At 36.9% G+C, this 15,635-nt stretch overlaps 1 protein-coding gene across 3 annotated transcripts in view; it reads right to left on the reverse strand.

The window, feature by feature from the left end:
• USP25 (ubiquitin specific peptidase 25) overlaps window positions 1-15,635 on the reverse strand; it is an 89,881-nt gene that overhangs the window by 51,448 nt on the left and 22,798 nt on the right. For 2 of the 3 annotated variants that reach the window (XM_057412998.1, XM_057412999.1), the window contains exons 2-4: window positions 14,930-15,007; window positions 13,757-13,901; window positions 4,303-4,426 (exon numbers count right to left, since the gene is read on the reverse strand). In XM_057412998.1, the coding sequence (XP_057268981.1) occupies window positions 4,303-4,426; window positions 13,757-13,901; window positions 14,930-15,007 (347 nt within the window). Of the gene's footprint in view, window positions 1-4,302; window positions 4,427-13,756; window positions 13,902-14,929; window positions 15,008-15,635 lie in introns of those variants that run through there. The other variant, XM_057413000.1, reaches the window with a different exon arrangement.

Below are 15,635 nucleotides of genomic sequence, written 5' to 3' on the forward strand. Positions count from 1 at the left end.
AATTGATTTCCCTTCTCACTGATACAATCCTCAAAAGTGATGACCTGTGTATCTCTGCTGTGAAAGTTATTTGAAAGGGACATTAAAAATTAATTCAAAACAAATGTCATGTGTATTTCAAGTGGTTTTCCATTCAGGCAGAATTACTTAAAAATTCTTTAAACTAAGTCAAATGGACCTTTAAAACTGATGGGAAGACTGAAAGACTGGAAAAATATTGTAACAGGACTACAATACCTACACTATAGCCCTTTTGTTTCAGAGAAACAAACTTTTTTTTTTCCCCCCAAGCTCAAGAACATTTCAAGATATTTCAGAATGCAAGCTCAAAAAAAAAAAAAATATATTCTCAATCTGAAACAGTTCCCTAACCCCAAGAGTTTTACCATTTATCAACTTAATTACCTACTAAAATTTCTTCCTTGTATTTTGTATTTCTTTAGCAGGTAAAAGACTTACTCTAGCTCCACTTCTAATCTGTTCCTGTGCCTTAATAGTGTTTGATTCTCAAAGCTTCATGGTATTTTTCCTCACTTTTACTTGTAACATTATCTGTCCTCAAAACATATAATAGCTGCACACCCTATGTGTCAAATTCATTTTTAGCCATAATGATAGCTGTGATGCAAACCAAAGTAAGTGAGCTCAGTAAACAGAAACCTAATGATCAGCTCAAACTCACTTGCATAGTGAGTATACCTCTTATACCATAAGGTTCACTACATTATATTCATATAGCCCTGATCTGGGAGACCACCTTGACAAAGAATCTTACTCACACATTGCTCTCAACAAAACAAGCATCCTTCCAGAAAGTTACTACAAGGCTTTAGCAATTCTGATTATGCAGCCAAAACACCCTCCTTTGCGACCCTTGTAGGCTACAGCAGCAGAGCCGTAAGCTGCATGCAGGGTATGGCATTTCCGTAGCCTCACAGGACCAAAGGCTGCCCCACCTCCAAGTGTTGGAATCTTGTCAGGAGTAAGGGTTAGTTAATGCCACGCTTAGCATGGGTCTTGAAAGCAGTGTTATTTCTCTCTGTAACAAGCTGGGCATAGCCAAGCAGCTTTGCAAAGCTGCATGCATGGAGCTAGCCAGACAATGCAATAAGCCTTGGGCAAAGCGAGTTCACAGCTCAAAAGTTCAGCCAAACTATTCTGTAGAAGCCCACTAAATATGCTGCAGAAAAGCCCACTCTGGCTTGTTACTCAGCTAAAAGAACAAGGAAAGGACCTTTTCCTGTGACTCTTACAGCTGGACATCCAGGAATATCCCAAACCTTTTATCCCCCCACCCAGTTCCACCTTTGTTCTATACACACAATGCTTAACCACAGTGCAGAGAGAACCCAGGAGTTTCATTGACCATAATTTAAAAAAAAAAAAAAAAAAGAAAAAAGAAGTGCCTAGGGGTTGTGCACATCCTTCTAAACATATATATATATATATGGGTTTATATATAAAATATAAACTTATAGTATGGGCTTCATTTTAATATAGCTACTACACTAGGCACAACACAGGGCAGCTAATTTCTCCTTTCAGTCATAGCCTAGTAGCTTCCTCAGTGAAGCCTTATCTGGCCAGCCTCATCCTCCATGAAAATCCATGGAAAGCAACATAAACAGAAGAAACTTTTTCATATTAGGAAATACACTGATCATGCACATTTCACTGGGAGACTTAAAAATGGAACAGTAAGAAAACTTTAAACATGCCATGTAAAGATGTTCAGCTTGGGCACTTGGACATTTCAGCTGCACTTCCTCTCAACACCTACGTAGTAATCAGATCCATCCTCATTAAGTAGCACAAGGCAATTACATTCAGGAAGACAAATTCTATGTGCATTAAAACATTGGGGGTTGGAACTTGATGATCTTAAGGTCCTTTCCAACCCTAACTATTCTATGATTCTATGATTTATTACAAAAGTCAAGAAATTCCATTAATGCTCCCTTGGAAACCTTAACAAAATCAGTGCAAATTAGCTTCCAAGCCTCTATGAATACCTTTAAAAAAAAAAAAAATTACCTCCACAGAAAAGCCTATCTAAAATTGCACACATACTACATTATTTAAAATGTAAGATTTCCATAGTTTAATTTGCTTATTATTGACTTATTTTATTTCTGCCTCTTACTTAACCTACAAAAACAAAAGCAAATGGCTGCAGCTTGACTTGTTTACAACCACAGTGTTCTACTTTTTGTTTTTGAGAAGTCCTGCACAGATACTGTGCTTTCTATTGGAATGCCAACATTCTTCTGTGGGGTGTTAACTACAAAGTGATTCTTTTTTAATTTTTTTTTAAATAACAGTCTGAAGTCCTCTCCTTAAGGAAACTGCCTGAACAATTCAGATCTAGAATTCAATACTGAACTTCCTGTATTTGTACAGCTCAGACATAATTTGCCATCAACTCAGGCTGAACTGTATGTAACTGAGTTGATCTAATACCTCAATGCTGCCAAAACTATCAAGATTCTCACTCTTCCCTGCCTCCATTCACAAGCAAAGTCCCATTCCCTTTTTTATGTCATGATACACTCTGGATCTTTCAGTGAATATTTCTGGATGGCATATACTACTGTGCGTAATTTTTCCATCAAATATACATCCAAAAGACCAGCATTTTCTTGGTATATAACTGAATAGATTGTCTGTATGTCTTTGAATATACAGAAAAAAAGAATGGCACACTTTATTTTCTTCAACCAGAAATATACCATCATTTAAAATGAATGTATTTATCATATTTAGTTATTGGCTAAGCAGGTAAGACCAAGAGAGACTTTTTAGTTTGATAAGTTGAAAAACAAAGTCTACAGGAAACATTCTAAAGCTTCAAGGCTCCCAACAAGTGAGCACAGCAAAAGCAGTCAAGGCTTGGGGAAGGGAAAAAAGGCAAAAGATTTCCATATCCAGAAACAATTCCGTCTTTCTGAGTGCCTGACTAAGCCACAACTCTGGTAACTATGATGATTCTGTCCTTCAAAAAAGGAAGATGCAAGAGCTGAAATTCTGAATCAGAACTAGACAGAACTTCCACCACAATCTCATATACATGCACATACTAAAGTCTTCGGGGGGGGGGGGGGGGAACAACAAACCCCACAACACACCACTTTAAATATTCTTCCGATTATTAACAATAACATAAAATCTCTTTCAGCCCACCTTCTCTCCTGAAATGTGTTACCTGAAATTCATAAAACAAGATGGCTTTTATCACAAATGGGGAGAAGGGAGGCATATGCTTATTCTCACAATTAGTCCATTTGTTTTTCAAAAGGAAAAAGGAAATGGCTGTGGATAAAGTAACATATTCTCAGAGACAGACTTTTCTGGTAAAAATTTTAGTCTGTCAAATCGAATGAACTGAGGAAAAAAATTATTGAGGTGAATCTCCCCCATCATTATATTTTTCTTAGAAAATTAGTCTTTGCAAGAAGGCAGCACTTAACCTTCTAAAGCAAGGATCAAATCATTGCCCTTTTCTCCTAGAAAAAGGCCAGCCACAAATGTGAAAACAAACATCCCTCTCCCAAGGCCAGACACAGATGAAAACCACCAACTTCCCTATACCCACACTTAGTTCAAGTCCCGAGTATTTCATAATTAAATCTATATTTATACGTAAACACACATATTCAAAAAAAATACTGTAAAAAATCTGATCAAAGGGTAACTTATAGACTATTATCATGGCCAAGTCAAGAAAATTACATTCATAAAACTTTAAAACAAGAAGTTAACTTCACTCAAAGCTTATAAATCCTATTTGTTAAACAGGTTAATAACATACTTTATCAGCTAAAATGCAGCAGCTGCTCTTAGTATACTCAAGTCATAGCATTACTATCCCCCTCCCTCAATCTCAGCCTTAGTACAGAGGTAAGAAAATGTTACAGTAAAATGAACACTGCAAAAAAACAGGACAAATAATTTATTAACTTCTTAATTATAGTTTGTTTTTTTTGCTTTTTACCTGATACACAAAAGTTGTAGGTCCTACTTAAATATGACCGTATACCCTCTATCTCCAACTACTTCCTCAATATTTAAACAAATACACCAACATGAAACATACCGTTAAATCCTAGCGCACCCACATAATAGACTATTTTCTGATGTAAAACATAAAATACATTAAAGCAACATCCTGAAGCCAGGCATATCAGTAGCACAAGTGAAAGTAAACAAGTTATTTTTTGTTAAATTAAAAGTTAAAAAAAAGCAATACAGGCCAATCTCCAACTCTTTAATTTAATTTCTGCTTTATATAAGTTGTTTGTTTACCTGCTAATGGCTTGTTCCTCATCTGTTATTCCAGTCTCCCTGAATGCCCTGTTTGATTCCTCCAAACTCAAGGCAATTGCCCTCTGAAGATCATCTTTATCATCTCCAGTGAGATCAATCACATCTGAAAAGCAAAACTATCTTTCTCAAAATTAAAATTGAAACAGAATGAAAGGCAAGTCTTACTGTAGAGGAGAGAGAGCCCAAGTGGATCGCTGAGCACCATTCCAGTCCATCCCTCCTTTGTCCTGAACTTTTCCAAGTACTAACCCTGATAATGTCTCCCTTCCACCTCCAAGTCAGATAAAAGCTTGCTCTTGTTAAAATACAACAGGCAATATTCTCCCATCCTCCTAAAGTTCTTAAGTTTCGCAAAGCTATGGGACAAATTTAGGAATCCATGGTTTCTGAAAGCCCGCTTAAAGCAATACGCTTAAATTTATTACTTTAGTTACCATAATTCATTGCTTCCAGGGAACAGATGATGAAAATAACCTTCCCTTTAAAAGGATACCTTAACTGAGCATAGCTGGTTTACGTTCCTAAAGGAGGAACATGTGTAGAGTTTTCCCAATATAGCACCAAATTATACATGTATTTCTGTGCACTGGTGAACCAAATACTTTCACACAGTTTCATAACATGTGGGAGAGTTCCTTACTTAACCCAATTATTTTCTATCCTGTCTCTGCATTCGTTTTCTGAACACATTTACACCAAATTTCTGTCTACTGGAAGTACCCCATCTCAACAGAATTAAGAAAACAAATACTGAAGTTAAAATGAGAATCCATACTTGGACATGTGGGGAATGCTGAATGGGCTACTGACTGTGTAAAGGAAGATGAAACAGCCCTACTTCTGCCTCCCTCTCTAATCCCATTATTTAAAGAATCAGATGCCAACATCCCCAGAAAAATCTCGTTTCCTGACAGCAATGCCACTCCTAAGGAGGGATTTCCCTACCCACATCACACAGCCATACAAATCATACCCCTGTTCAGCATAGCCATGATTTCAGAGCAGCCAGGGCCAACAGGAATGTCCCTCAACTGCACAAGATTTTCAGAAAAGCCAAGGTCATTGGTTATCATGATTTCAAGGGCAAAAGTCTCATTTTGCAAATTCATCCAGACAGAAAGAGAGGAGAAAGTGCAAAAGAGACTTTTATGTGCAGTATTAAACAGATACACATGGAGCACTGGATGATTTCAGTCTCCCTCCTCCAAGGCCAAAGCTTACCCCCAACAGCTGTGAAAGGGACTAATCTCCAGACAGCAGTATGGACATTAGAAGCTAAAAGACTGAGAGAAAGAGATATAGATTTGAAACTGATGACTGCTCACAAAAACAGATGATCAGCTTGTCTGCATTTCTCCTTCCCCAAGCCAGCTCAATTACTCACACCCAGACAGCCTCTCCATCTAGCTTCTGACTTCTCCTGGATGGGCTGACTTGCTGTCAAGACAGCTTTCCCTATTTCTGTGAGCCTACTTGTCTGTGACATTTCTCATTGGATTGAAATCAAACACTGAACTTATGATACAAAAAACACTGCTATAGCTATGTATGAATAGAAAACAGGATGACGTGTCCTCACAGAAAGCCGAAACTGAATAGAAATCGTAAAATAAACATATAACACCAGCATCTTCAAGAGCTAGCTTTAAACTTTGCCCTGCTTTCCCCATTGGAGATGGTTGAGTTTCTATTTTATTTAGTGAGCCTTTTAAGGAAGCATTCTTACCTGCAAAGTAAACTGGGCAATCTGTTATCTGGAAGTATGGAAAAGTGCTATGGCCACAAAAGCAACACTTAACAGTTTGTTTTCTTACACCTTTTACAGTCAGCTCAGATCTTTCAACATATCAGGACAGTTCAACTCAAATGCCTGAAATTCTCCTTCAGAATTTCCTTCTCCCTCCTAAGGAATTACAACAATCACCAGCAGAAATCTCACCCAGAGAAAATATGACATACAAGATGAGAACAAGGTAATTCAGGCTAAATACTAACTCAATCAGGGTCACATGCAAGCATGGCTCTGTTCTAGAGGGGAAAGGCTAGGAAGGTCATCAGCGATGAGAGGATGGCATGACCACACACTACCTATTACACTCTAAAATGTAGTGCTCATGTTGTATTTTCTACTCGTTTGCATGTATTCACACACAAACACCTCATCCCACTGGAGACAAGTTGTTTTCCTGAAAGGAGTAATAGTGGTCACAACTGAAGATGGAATGAGCCTTAATCAGGCAGTCACACATGCTGATGGAGAAGTACAGGATTACTTTGATTACGAGGGAAATATCCCTTCCTTTTCCCGTCTCTAGTCAGGCCAGTGGTGAAATTCTTTTACAACAATAAATAGGAAATTCAGACTAAGAAGTAAACTCCTTTATATGGGGAGTGTTTTCCAGAAAAGAACTCATAGCCCAGCTGAAAATTCTATGGTTAACAAAAGTTCTCACTGCTATACAAAAATCTATCAAGGTCAACTGCACCTCACATTTTCATTAAATCGTTCCACTTCTTTGCACCTCCCTAGCTCCTTAATCTTTCTTAATCTATACCACCACCCTATGTAATCAGAAGTTTACTACCATTCATATTACCAGTGATTACACCACTTTAATATCAAAATCCCAAACCCTTGACTTCCGCTTGCTTTCGGGAAGTGGATTGACACAACAGTTTTCTCTGGCATGCAACAAAAGTTTTGGAGCAGACAATACAGCATTCTCTTTAGAAATGCTGTTTTCACACACACATTGCTCCAAATCTGCATGAAGAGAGACAATACAGTGAAGACCTGCTCCCAGATACTACCACCACATGCGAGTGTTGCAACTGATTCATGTTACAGAGAGCTTAACTAGCATAACTTGTATCAGAAAAATACAGTTCTGAATATCAGCTGATTCATGGTAACCTACTCCATTCAAGCTTTTAGTTTGCGGCAAATGTTAAATAAAAATGTCCTGGAGATTTAAGCTCATGTATTTTAGCTCATGTTTGCTGTACCTGGAGCAGGTTCAAGGCCTTCTTCAGCATCTCAGCTGACACAGTAATTCACTAAGCTGCAACAGCTCATGTATGACTTGAGCCCTAAACCACAGGATTACAAAGAGGAACTCTCAATAGGAGTCATAACAGAAGGGGAACAGTCAGAGACTAAACTCTTAACAAAACTATATATATCAGCTTGTCTGCACAGTTTGCATTCCTGTCAGTTGGTTATAGATTATACAAATGTACATTACGTCAAATTCATGCAGTGGTATTTTTTTGTTTGTTTAAAAATATCTTCATGTTTTGTAAATTCTTACATTTTCTGGTTTGGGGTTTCTCTTTAGGGTTTTTTGTTTTGGTTTGGGTTTTTTTTTTGTGAAACTGTCAAATTTTGAAGCAGTTATTCTGCAAGTATTATCACCTTGTTTTTTCTCACAATCTTAAAAAATTAACCTAGTTTTAAAATAGTTATTTCTCTTCAATTTTATAGTGCTAATGCGAACCTATGACTCTATTTTATAGCAATTACTACTGGAATTCAATCATGAAACTGACCTACTGAAGTTTCCTACGTGACCTACTGATTTCTGTGTTCAAGATCTGAGTTTGAAAGGGGAGGGCAGGGAGCAAAAGCTGACTTTTATACAAAGTATTTATCAGACACACGAGTTTCCTGTGACAGGCTGAACGATGCATTTCATTAAGGTTTGAGAATGCCACCTCTCCAAATCTGTAGTCACCTGACTTTAATTTACATATGCCAATTTTGTAATACTCCTCTTATTTAGGCCACAGAACATTAAGACAATACACTTGCTTTTGCTCATAGAGATACTTCTGTGTATCACAGCCTTAGAAAACGCAAACATTCTTAACTAAGCCATGACTACTAAACAAACAAAAAAGTTTCCTTCTGAAAAAAGAATTCTCTATGAATGAAGAAACTGCTCTTCAAAAGTCTGCCTTAGTGCACTCATGACCTTTATTCAACTAAAATTAACATGCAGAATTAATCAACTGCTTTTCTAAGAAATGTATTTTTGGTTTACAACATTGTTATTATATAATGATGTGTGGTTCTGGTACATCAGATCCAGAGAATTTAACATCAGTTGTAATTCTATAAAGCAATTCTAAGTTGTAAATTGAAATTTGTGACAAATATATCAGCGTATATGTAGTAAATTCACACACTATTATCTAACCTCATATCTTCTTTTCTAAAAAACAAAGTTCTTATCAGTCTGTTTGCTTAGGAAGTTTCTATCATCACTTAAATAAATGGTTCTTACTTGGTAATTGCCTAGGTCACTAAAACAATTACTGTGTTATTTACTGGTTACTTATACCAGGAGGAGGCAGAGAGTAGGAACTTCAAACTTGAGCAGGCTGGGAAACTGCATGAGAGACAGATCTGAAGTAGCAATTGAACCCAGGGACAGGCAATAAACAATCACAGTGATGCGACTGCTGGCACAGGGAGAGGAAAATGAAGGGGCAGGCCTGATGGGTTCAAAGGACAGGTGCTAAGTATGGAAATACAGCAGCAAGACTCCAATTTCAACACAGCAACAATATAAAAAGAAAAAACATTGAAGTTGAGACTACATCAGTTTTGTTTATTGTCATTATCTATTCTGTCATGTTAAACATCATGAACGTCTTGGGCTCCTACATAAAGATTTAAGGGAATTTAATTGGCTATATATGCCAATTTTGGTTAAAACTGGATGGGGAAAGGGTACGCAGCACCCCAGCACTACTCAGCCAACTCCAACAGCTCTGTCGATGAAAGAGCTAGCAAATGTTGGCCATCACTATCTTACAGGAACTTTCGCATCTCAGCTGCATTTACACTATCCTAGGATGATAACACCTTAAACTGATGATTCACACTGAGAGCAATAGAAAGGATAGGCAGGATGGAACAAAGGAACAACTGAATCTGTAAGATGTAAGGAGGACCTCAAGGTACAAGACTCCTGACATTTTGAAGCAGGGACCCTGCCATACCAAGCTAGCGACACTCCCAGAAACGTGGACTGAGATGACACATTATCCCTGAAATAGAAGGAAATGTCAGAGAGCGATATCTGAGTTGGGTAAGGTGACAGAAGAAACTAGCATCAAATTCTACTCACAGAAACAATAAAATGTACTGCTATAAAATGAGGACTGACTAGGACATGTGCCAAGAAGGATCTAGGAGCTACAGTTGACTCATGTTCAACCTGCAACTCACATCATCACAGCACTTGAAAAATACAAAGTGTTACACTTAGGTATGTTGTCAGAGTACTACAACGGACATTTATAGCAATTCACCCATTTCCCTTAAGAACTCAGCTGAAGTATTATTTATTGTTTTGAGTGTCACAATTCATAAAAAAGGCAGAACTATTACAGAAGGTCTAGAAGAGAGTTAAAAAAGAGTTACAATAGGTATAGGAATAACATCCAAAGCCTTGGAAAGAATTTGAGCTCTCTAGTTCAGCTATGAGAAAAGTCTGAGGGGATATTATGATACACCACATTTGAGCATAAGACACTTCATCTGAGACAAAAGGAATGAAGTGTATCACAATCTCCACATGGGATAGTGCAAGGAAAAAAAAGACTTCACCTGAAGCGAGAGGGATTAAGGCAAAACATTAAGATTCTACAATAAGGTCACTGAAGTACCAAAACAAATCAAACTTTTCAGAACCTATAGAACAGAATGTTTTTTAAGAAATGTTATATAAACAACCCTTCAGGAGGTTTTAGGTGCAGTTAAGTCTGCCTCCTTGGAAAGACTTTTGAAACCTATGTAAAGACTCAGGCTCTAGGAAGAGGAAGAGATAAAAAGCCAGGTCCCAGAAGCAATGAAATCCACAACCCTCAAGTTGGTGTGCATGGCATTTTATAGTGACATTGTACTATGTCTTTATAAAATGGCTTGAAATCTTTTGTTTCAGCTGTGGAATGTACAATTGTGAACAGTAATAATTCAGGTTTTGTGGAAAAGAATTTCGAGTTTTCAAAAGAAAGGAGGGAGAGAATTTGTCTTGACAGCTCTTGCATAAGACGACAATACAACTTCTAAAATACATGTTTTCATCTTGCTGCTTCCTTTACTCATGGGTTCTGGAAGTTTCTCAATTAATAAGAAGGAAATGGATAGATGCTTAAAAATGCAACAGTTCCATTGTGCAGCCACAGATGAAAATACATTGAATTACCTCAAATGGAGAAAAAGAAAAGGTTTCTAGAGAAATCAATATAGTGAAAATATTGGAAAGCACTACTAAATGTCTTTTGCTTTGCTTGAAGTGCAGTGCCTAGGACTTATGCTACTAAACAGAACATTAAAGTGATCTTAGATTAAAAGGTGTGTTCATTTGTACACTGCAACCCTAATGCATCTTCTGCTCTCTAGCAGACTGCAGAACGGAAAAAAAAGAAAAGAAAAAAACAAACAAACAAAAAAATTCCGAAAGAGTAATACAACCTTTGCAAAGGTATCAGATAAAGCATGCATCACTCTTGACATGGAAAAGCTACGCTTGCAGGTGCTTGCACATGTCATTTTTGAACAGGCAAAAAGGCAAGCATAATGAATAACACTGACTGTGCAAGTCAGCCTTTGCTTTTAAAGATGGAGTAAGTTTTATGCAAACTCATTAATATTTTTGCATCTGATGAAATGTTGCATTTGCTAATAAGAGAAATCAGCTTTTCTTATACCTCCTAACATACAAAATACAACATGCAAACAGCTGAATGATCCACGGTCACTTTTGCAAGAGCCAGTGCACAATTCAGGCTATTGCTGATTGTTATACATCCATTTATTTACTCATACATATACATTTTTATTTTACCCCTTAACTAAGTAACCATTTCAAAGAAATGTAGCCAGTCAAGCTCCCAAAATACATTTGATATACCTTAATGCAAGGCATATGTTCAAAAGCCTTTGTAAGGTTTTCTGTGGCATAAAACAGATATGATATTTATCTGTAACTCCCTTTCATCCCAAGTTTGATGACTTAACTTTGTGGGACTGTGAAGCTCGGTGACTCATAACATTCTAAGTTCCAAACACACATAGGTAGTTAAGCAGTAAGGAACAGTAAGGGTGAGTTATAATTATCTTCACGTAATTATACCTACGTGGGATAGTAAAAGGGAGTCAAATTTGAAAGGCAAGATACTGTCAGCAACTCGGCATAGCTACTGAGAACTGCTAATAGTGTTCTTTGCAGAAGGGAGTGATGATGGTTGCAGATGATTTTCATTTATGCCCACCCTTCCATTCTCTTCTCCCAAGCCATCTGCTGTCTTTCATGTTACTCCCTTACATGGCAGTACTTATTAATAAAGGGCCCTGAAACTTGTACATTTTAAGCATAGTGCATTTTTTAAATTCATAATCAAAATCATGACATGCAAGCAGATCACAAGAGAACTACAAGTTTCTGCAGGAAGCTTTTACTAGATCTCCATGATCAGACTGGTTTAGACTTTTCTTGTGTTGTGTTGAGTTCTTACCCTGTAAATCCTCCAATGTGAAGAAAAGGCCAAGATGCCTTCAAATCATAGCATACTTCCAATCTAACTAAAACTGTGAAGGCTGGCAAAGGACTCTCATCTTTGTTGCCAGTGAGGACCTGACCAGACACTGAAGATGTAAACACTTTCCCCCTTTCTCTCTGCACAACACCACCCCCCCTCAAAATGAAGAAAACCCAACACAATAACAACAAGAAAAAAACTGTTTTTCCACAGCTTCTTGATTAGTGACCTATAGTGCTATAAACGTGTAAGGAATCTCGGTCTGCCTTCAGCCCTCCAGAAAAGAGAATCCTGCAAATCAGCCTGGAATGCACAACTAGAGACTGACTCTGTTTAGTTTGATCATCAGTTGTGGGTAACGTGGACTCTGCAGGGTTGACTCTTCCCTCTTCTACCCCTTGTCACCTCGCATGTTAAGTAAGGTTGCATAGCACAGTAAGTGACAGTGAAACTAAACACTTGTAATTAATGGATTACTAATAAATCTAATTAAATACGGACTGCAAGAGAATCCAGCTTACCATTCCACTGCCATAGCAGGTCTTCAGTACAGGACACTACGACAATGGAGACTGTGACAATAACTGACAACAGGTAAGTTTGTTGAAAATAGTCTCCATTTCCCCTATGTCCATTTTCTGGCATTGAAAAATAAATATATAGAGGGCTTTGTGTGTGTTTTCTTTCAAGGGAGGGGAAACTTAAACCACCCCCCACAATTTACTGAGAGGATAATACAGCTACCTATAATGCACTCAGTGCATTTCATACAGGATTACTAGTAACACCAAGGATTTAAATGCAGCTTTCAGATCTGAGATGTTGAGAATAAACTCATTTCCAATTAAACCAAACAAAAAAACAAACAAAAAAAAAAAAAAACAAAAACAAACAAAAAAAAAAACCCAAACAAACAAAAAAAAAACCACAACAATTGTGCAGCTGACAAGAAGACCCAACTAGATTTCTCTACAGTGGTGCAACTGTAGTCACCTCTGCATTAGTGAAACAAAGAGAAAAAACCCTACTGAGGGTGAAGCTAAATAACTCTACCCATTTAATAAAAGCCACATATAGCTGTACTGCATACATGGTTGAAGGATCAATATATAACTGAAATATTCTACATCTGTATTTAGAATGTTGGGATGTAACTACAGTATCAAGAAACTCAGATTTACAGAATTCCCACTACAGAACTTTCTTTGTCTTATTCTTTCATATTCTTTCCTATATTTATTTGCAGAACACATTTAATATGCTTAACACATTTTCGCCCCCCCTAAAAATGACTATGCTCTTAAGCAAAGGAATAGAACTCACATGGCTCAAAGAAACAGAGATTGAGGGACCTCCTGTATCAACTAAATAAAAATCTTTAAAACTAAGTATATTTTATGTTGATTTCACATATAAAATACCTACTCTTTTACTACAAAAATCACACTTAACCTCTCACTTCTTTCTTTAGGAAAGTCACTGCAGCCACAGAGAAGCAACTCTTAATATGCTAAAGCCTAATACGCTTAAGATAGACATTCACATATTCTGTTTTATTTTGATAGAAGACTACCCAGCTTTCGCCTTTACTTATTTACTGCACCACCCCAAAATAAATCCTATCATAGGAAAAAACATTAAAAAAAAGATTGAAAACCCTGTTGTTCACCCTCTGATCAGTACCATACATCAGTACCAGGTAAAAAAAGCTCAAATAATTAAAAAAAAAACAAAAAAAACCCAAACACCATTTAAAGAAAGAAAGAACACATAATAAAAAAATTGTTAAGTAAGAACTAGCAGCATATTAACAGCCATCTCACAGGCAAGTTTTTAGTCTCCTTGCCTTTATACTAAACTTATAAAAAGAAAAAATACCTACTGGTGTCTGCCTGGCTGCCCACGCTGATGTATCTGTCATTTCCAGGAAGGGCTGTTTGGTAGTAAGTTGCCTCCTCTAGCTGGGGAACTTTGGCATTCTTTGCAGTAAGAAAAGCCACAGCCAACTCCAGATTACCGTTGCTGTCCTTTAAGCATCAACAAAACAAGATATGAGAGTCCCCTCACTCTTTTTTTTTAGTTTTCCTCAACAGCAAATGCCATTACAAGCAGCTCAGAAGATCAACGATACATTGTACTGTCAGGTGAAATACTCACTAGAAAATAAAGTTTCCAAACTTAACATATTTTTAATCAAAACAAAGATAAAACATCTTATAAAATTTACTTTGATAGAATTCCACTTATTTCAGAAAAAAAAATAAAGGTCTTGTAGAGCAGGATAACCCCTCAACAAGCATAATCAGTACACACAGACTTCAACACCATTCAGCTGAATTCTTCTGAAAACCCATCATTTCATTTTTTAAAGCCAGAAATATTGGCTTTTGAAGGGTAGGTGCATACATGATTTATGCTGGATCTGAACTACTATATATGATGTAAATTCACTAGATCCTTATTTACCATGCCTAATGCCCAAAAAACCTCTGCTTGAGGGAGATTTTATTTATAGATATATATTGGAGGAAACAGAACGCAGAGAGACCTGCCATTCCTTACTTGCATTAAGGAATTCTTCTGTGCTGTGAAAGAATTTACAGTGGTTAAAAAAAAAAGAAAAAAAAAAAAGAAATAGCAGATTAGCAAAGGGTGGCAAGTTCAAGAAGAGCTCTTCGCTCTACACCTTGACAAGAAAACACCTGAGCAACTGTAGTAGCACCAAAGTTTCTCAAAACGGTTTACCTGAAGGTTAAAGACAAGTCATACCATTCCCATCTTTTCATTTAACACCAGATTAATTTATGTTAACATTTATGTATTAATACTAATTTAAAAAAAAAATATGAATTTATTCCTACCAAAACAGATCAAGATTCCTCCTAAAGTGAACAAGGCATCATTATTAGTTTTTTTTTTTCCCTCCCCAAAATAAATGTAAAAAGTATTTAAAAGCTGAGAATGGAAGGGAAGGGTAAGAAAGGGTGGGATTTAGGGTTTTCACAGGCAGTTATAAGATGTATACATTCAGCTACAAGTCAGACATCCATCTTACCTTCAGCGCCTGTTGTAAAACCTGGATGTCATTGATCCCAGTGATCTCCCGCAGCTGATTTAAGAATGTTTGCTGGTGCTAAAAAAAAAAAAAAAAAAAAAAAAAATCATGAAAATAAGAGCCAAATAACAGCAAAACCAATTACTTACAAGAGTATGCTTCTCTACAAACTTTAAAAGTAACTCCCTCTGAGCTTTATGCACCACAGCGGGGTAGAGTCTTCATTATTTAAGTCTGCCTTAGTTTCTACAACTTGGGCCCTTTTAATTCCCAAATGTAATGGTTTTTTTTGGTGGGGTTTAGTGCTTTGGCTTTTATTTTGTAAAACAAAAAGAATTATAATGAGTGAGCCTATGCAACATGGGTTTAAGGACCTACATAAAGCCACAGTTGGCTCTCCTGAACAAATAAGCTTGCTTTTCAAAGGCAGTAGGGGTAACAGTTGACTGAACTCCCACCAAAACCAGTTTTTTCAACTCTCAATTATTCTCAATCACAGTATTTCTTTAACATACATATTGCCCAGCCATTCCAACCTCAAAAGTAAGACATTTTTCTCTACTGATCATTTCTGTTTTAAGAGAAATGCTGTCAAAATGACCAAACAAAACAGACAAAAGCAAAACCTTAACAATTTATCTTAAACACCTTCCTAGACCAGTTAAATCCAACTCCCCCAAATCACATCAGTCAACATCCATGACTG

This window comes from Pezoporus wallicus, unplaced genomic scaffold, assembly GCF_028554395.1.
Source record: "Pezoporus wallicus isolate ANWC-B61680 ecotype Strahan unplaced genomic scaffold, APGP_CSIRO_Pwel_v1 contig_6484, whole genome shotgun sequence".
NCBI classification, from domain to species: Eukaryota; Metazoa; Chordata; class Aves; order Psittaciformes; family Psittacidae; genus Pezoporus; species Pezoporus wallicus.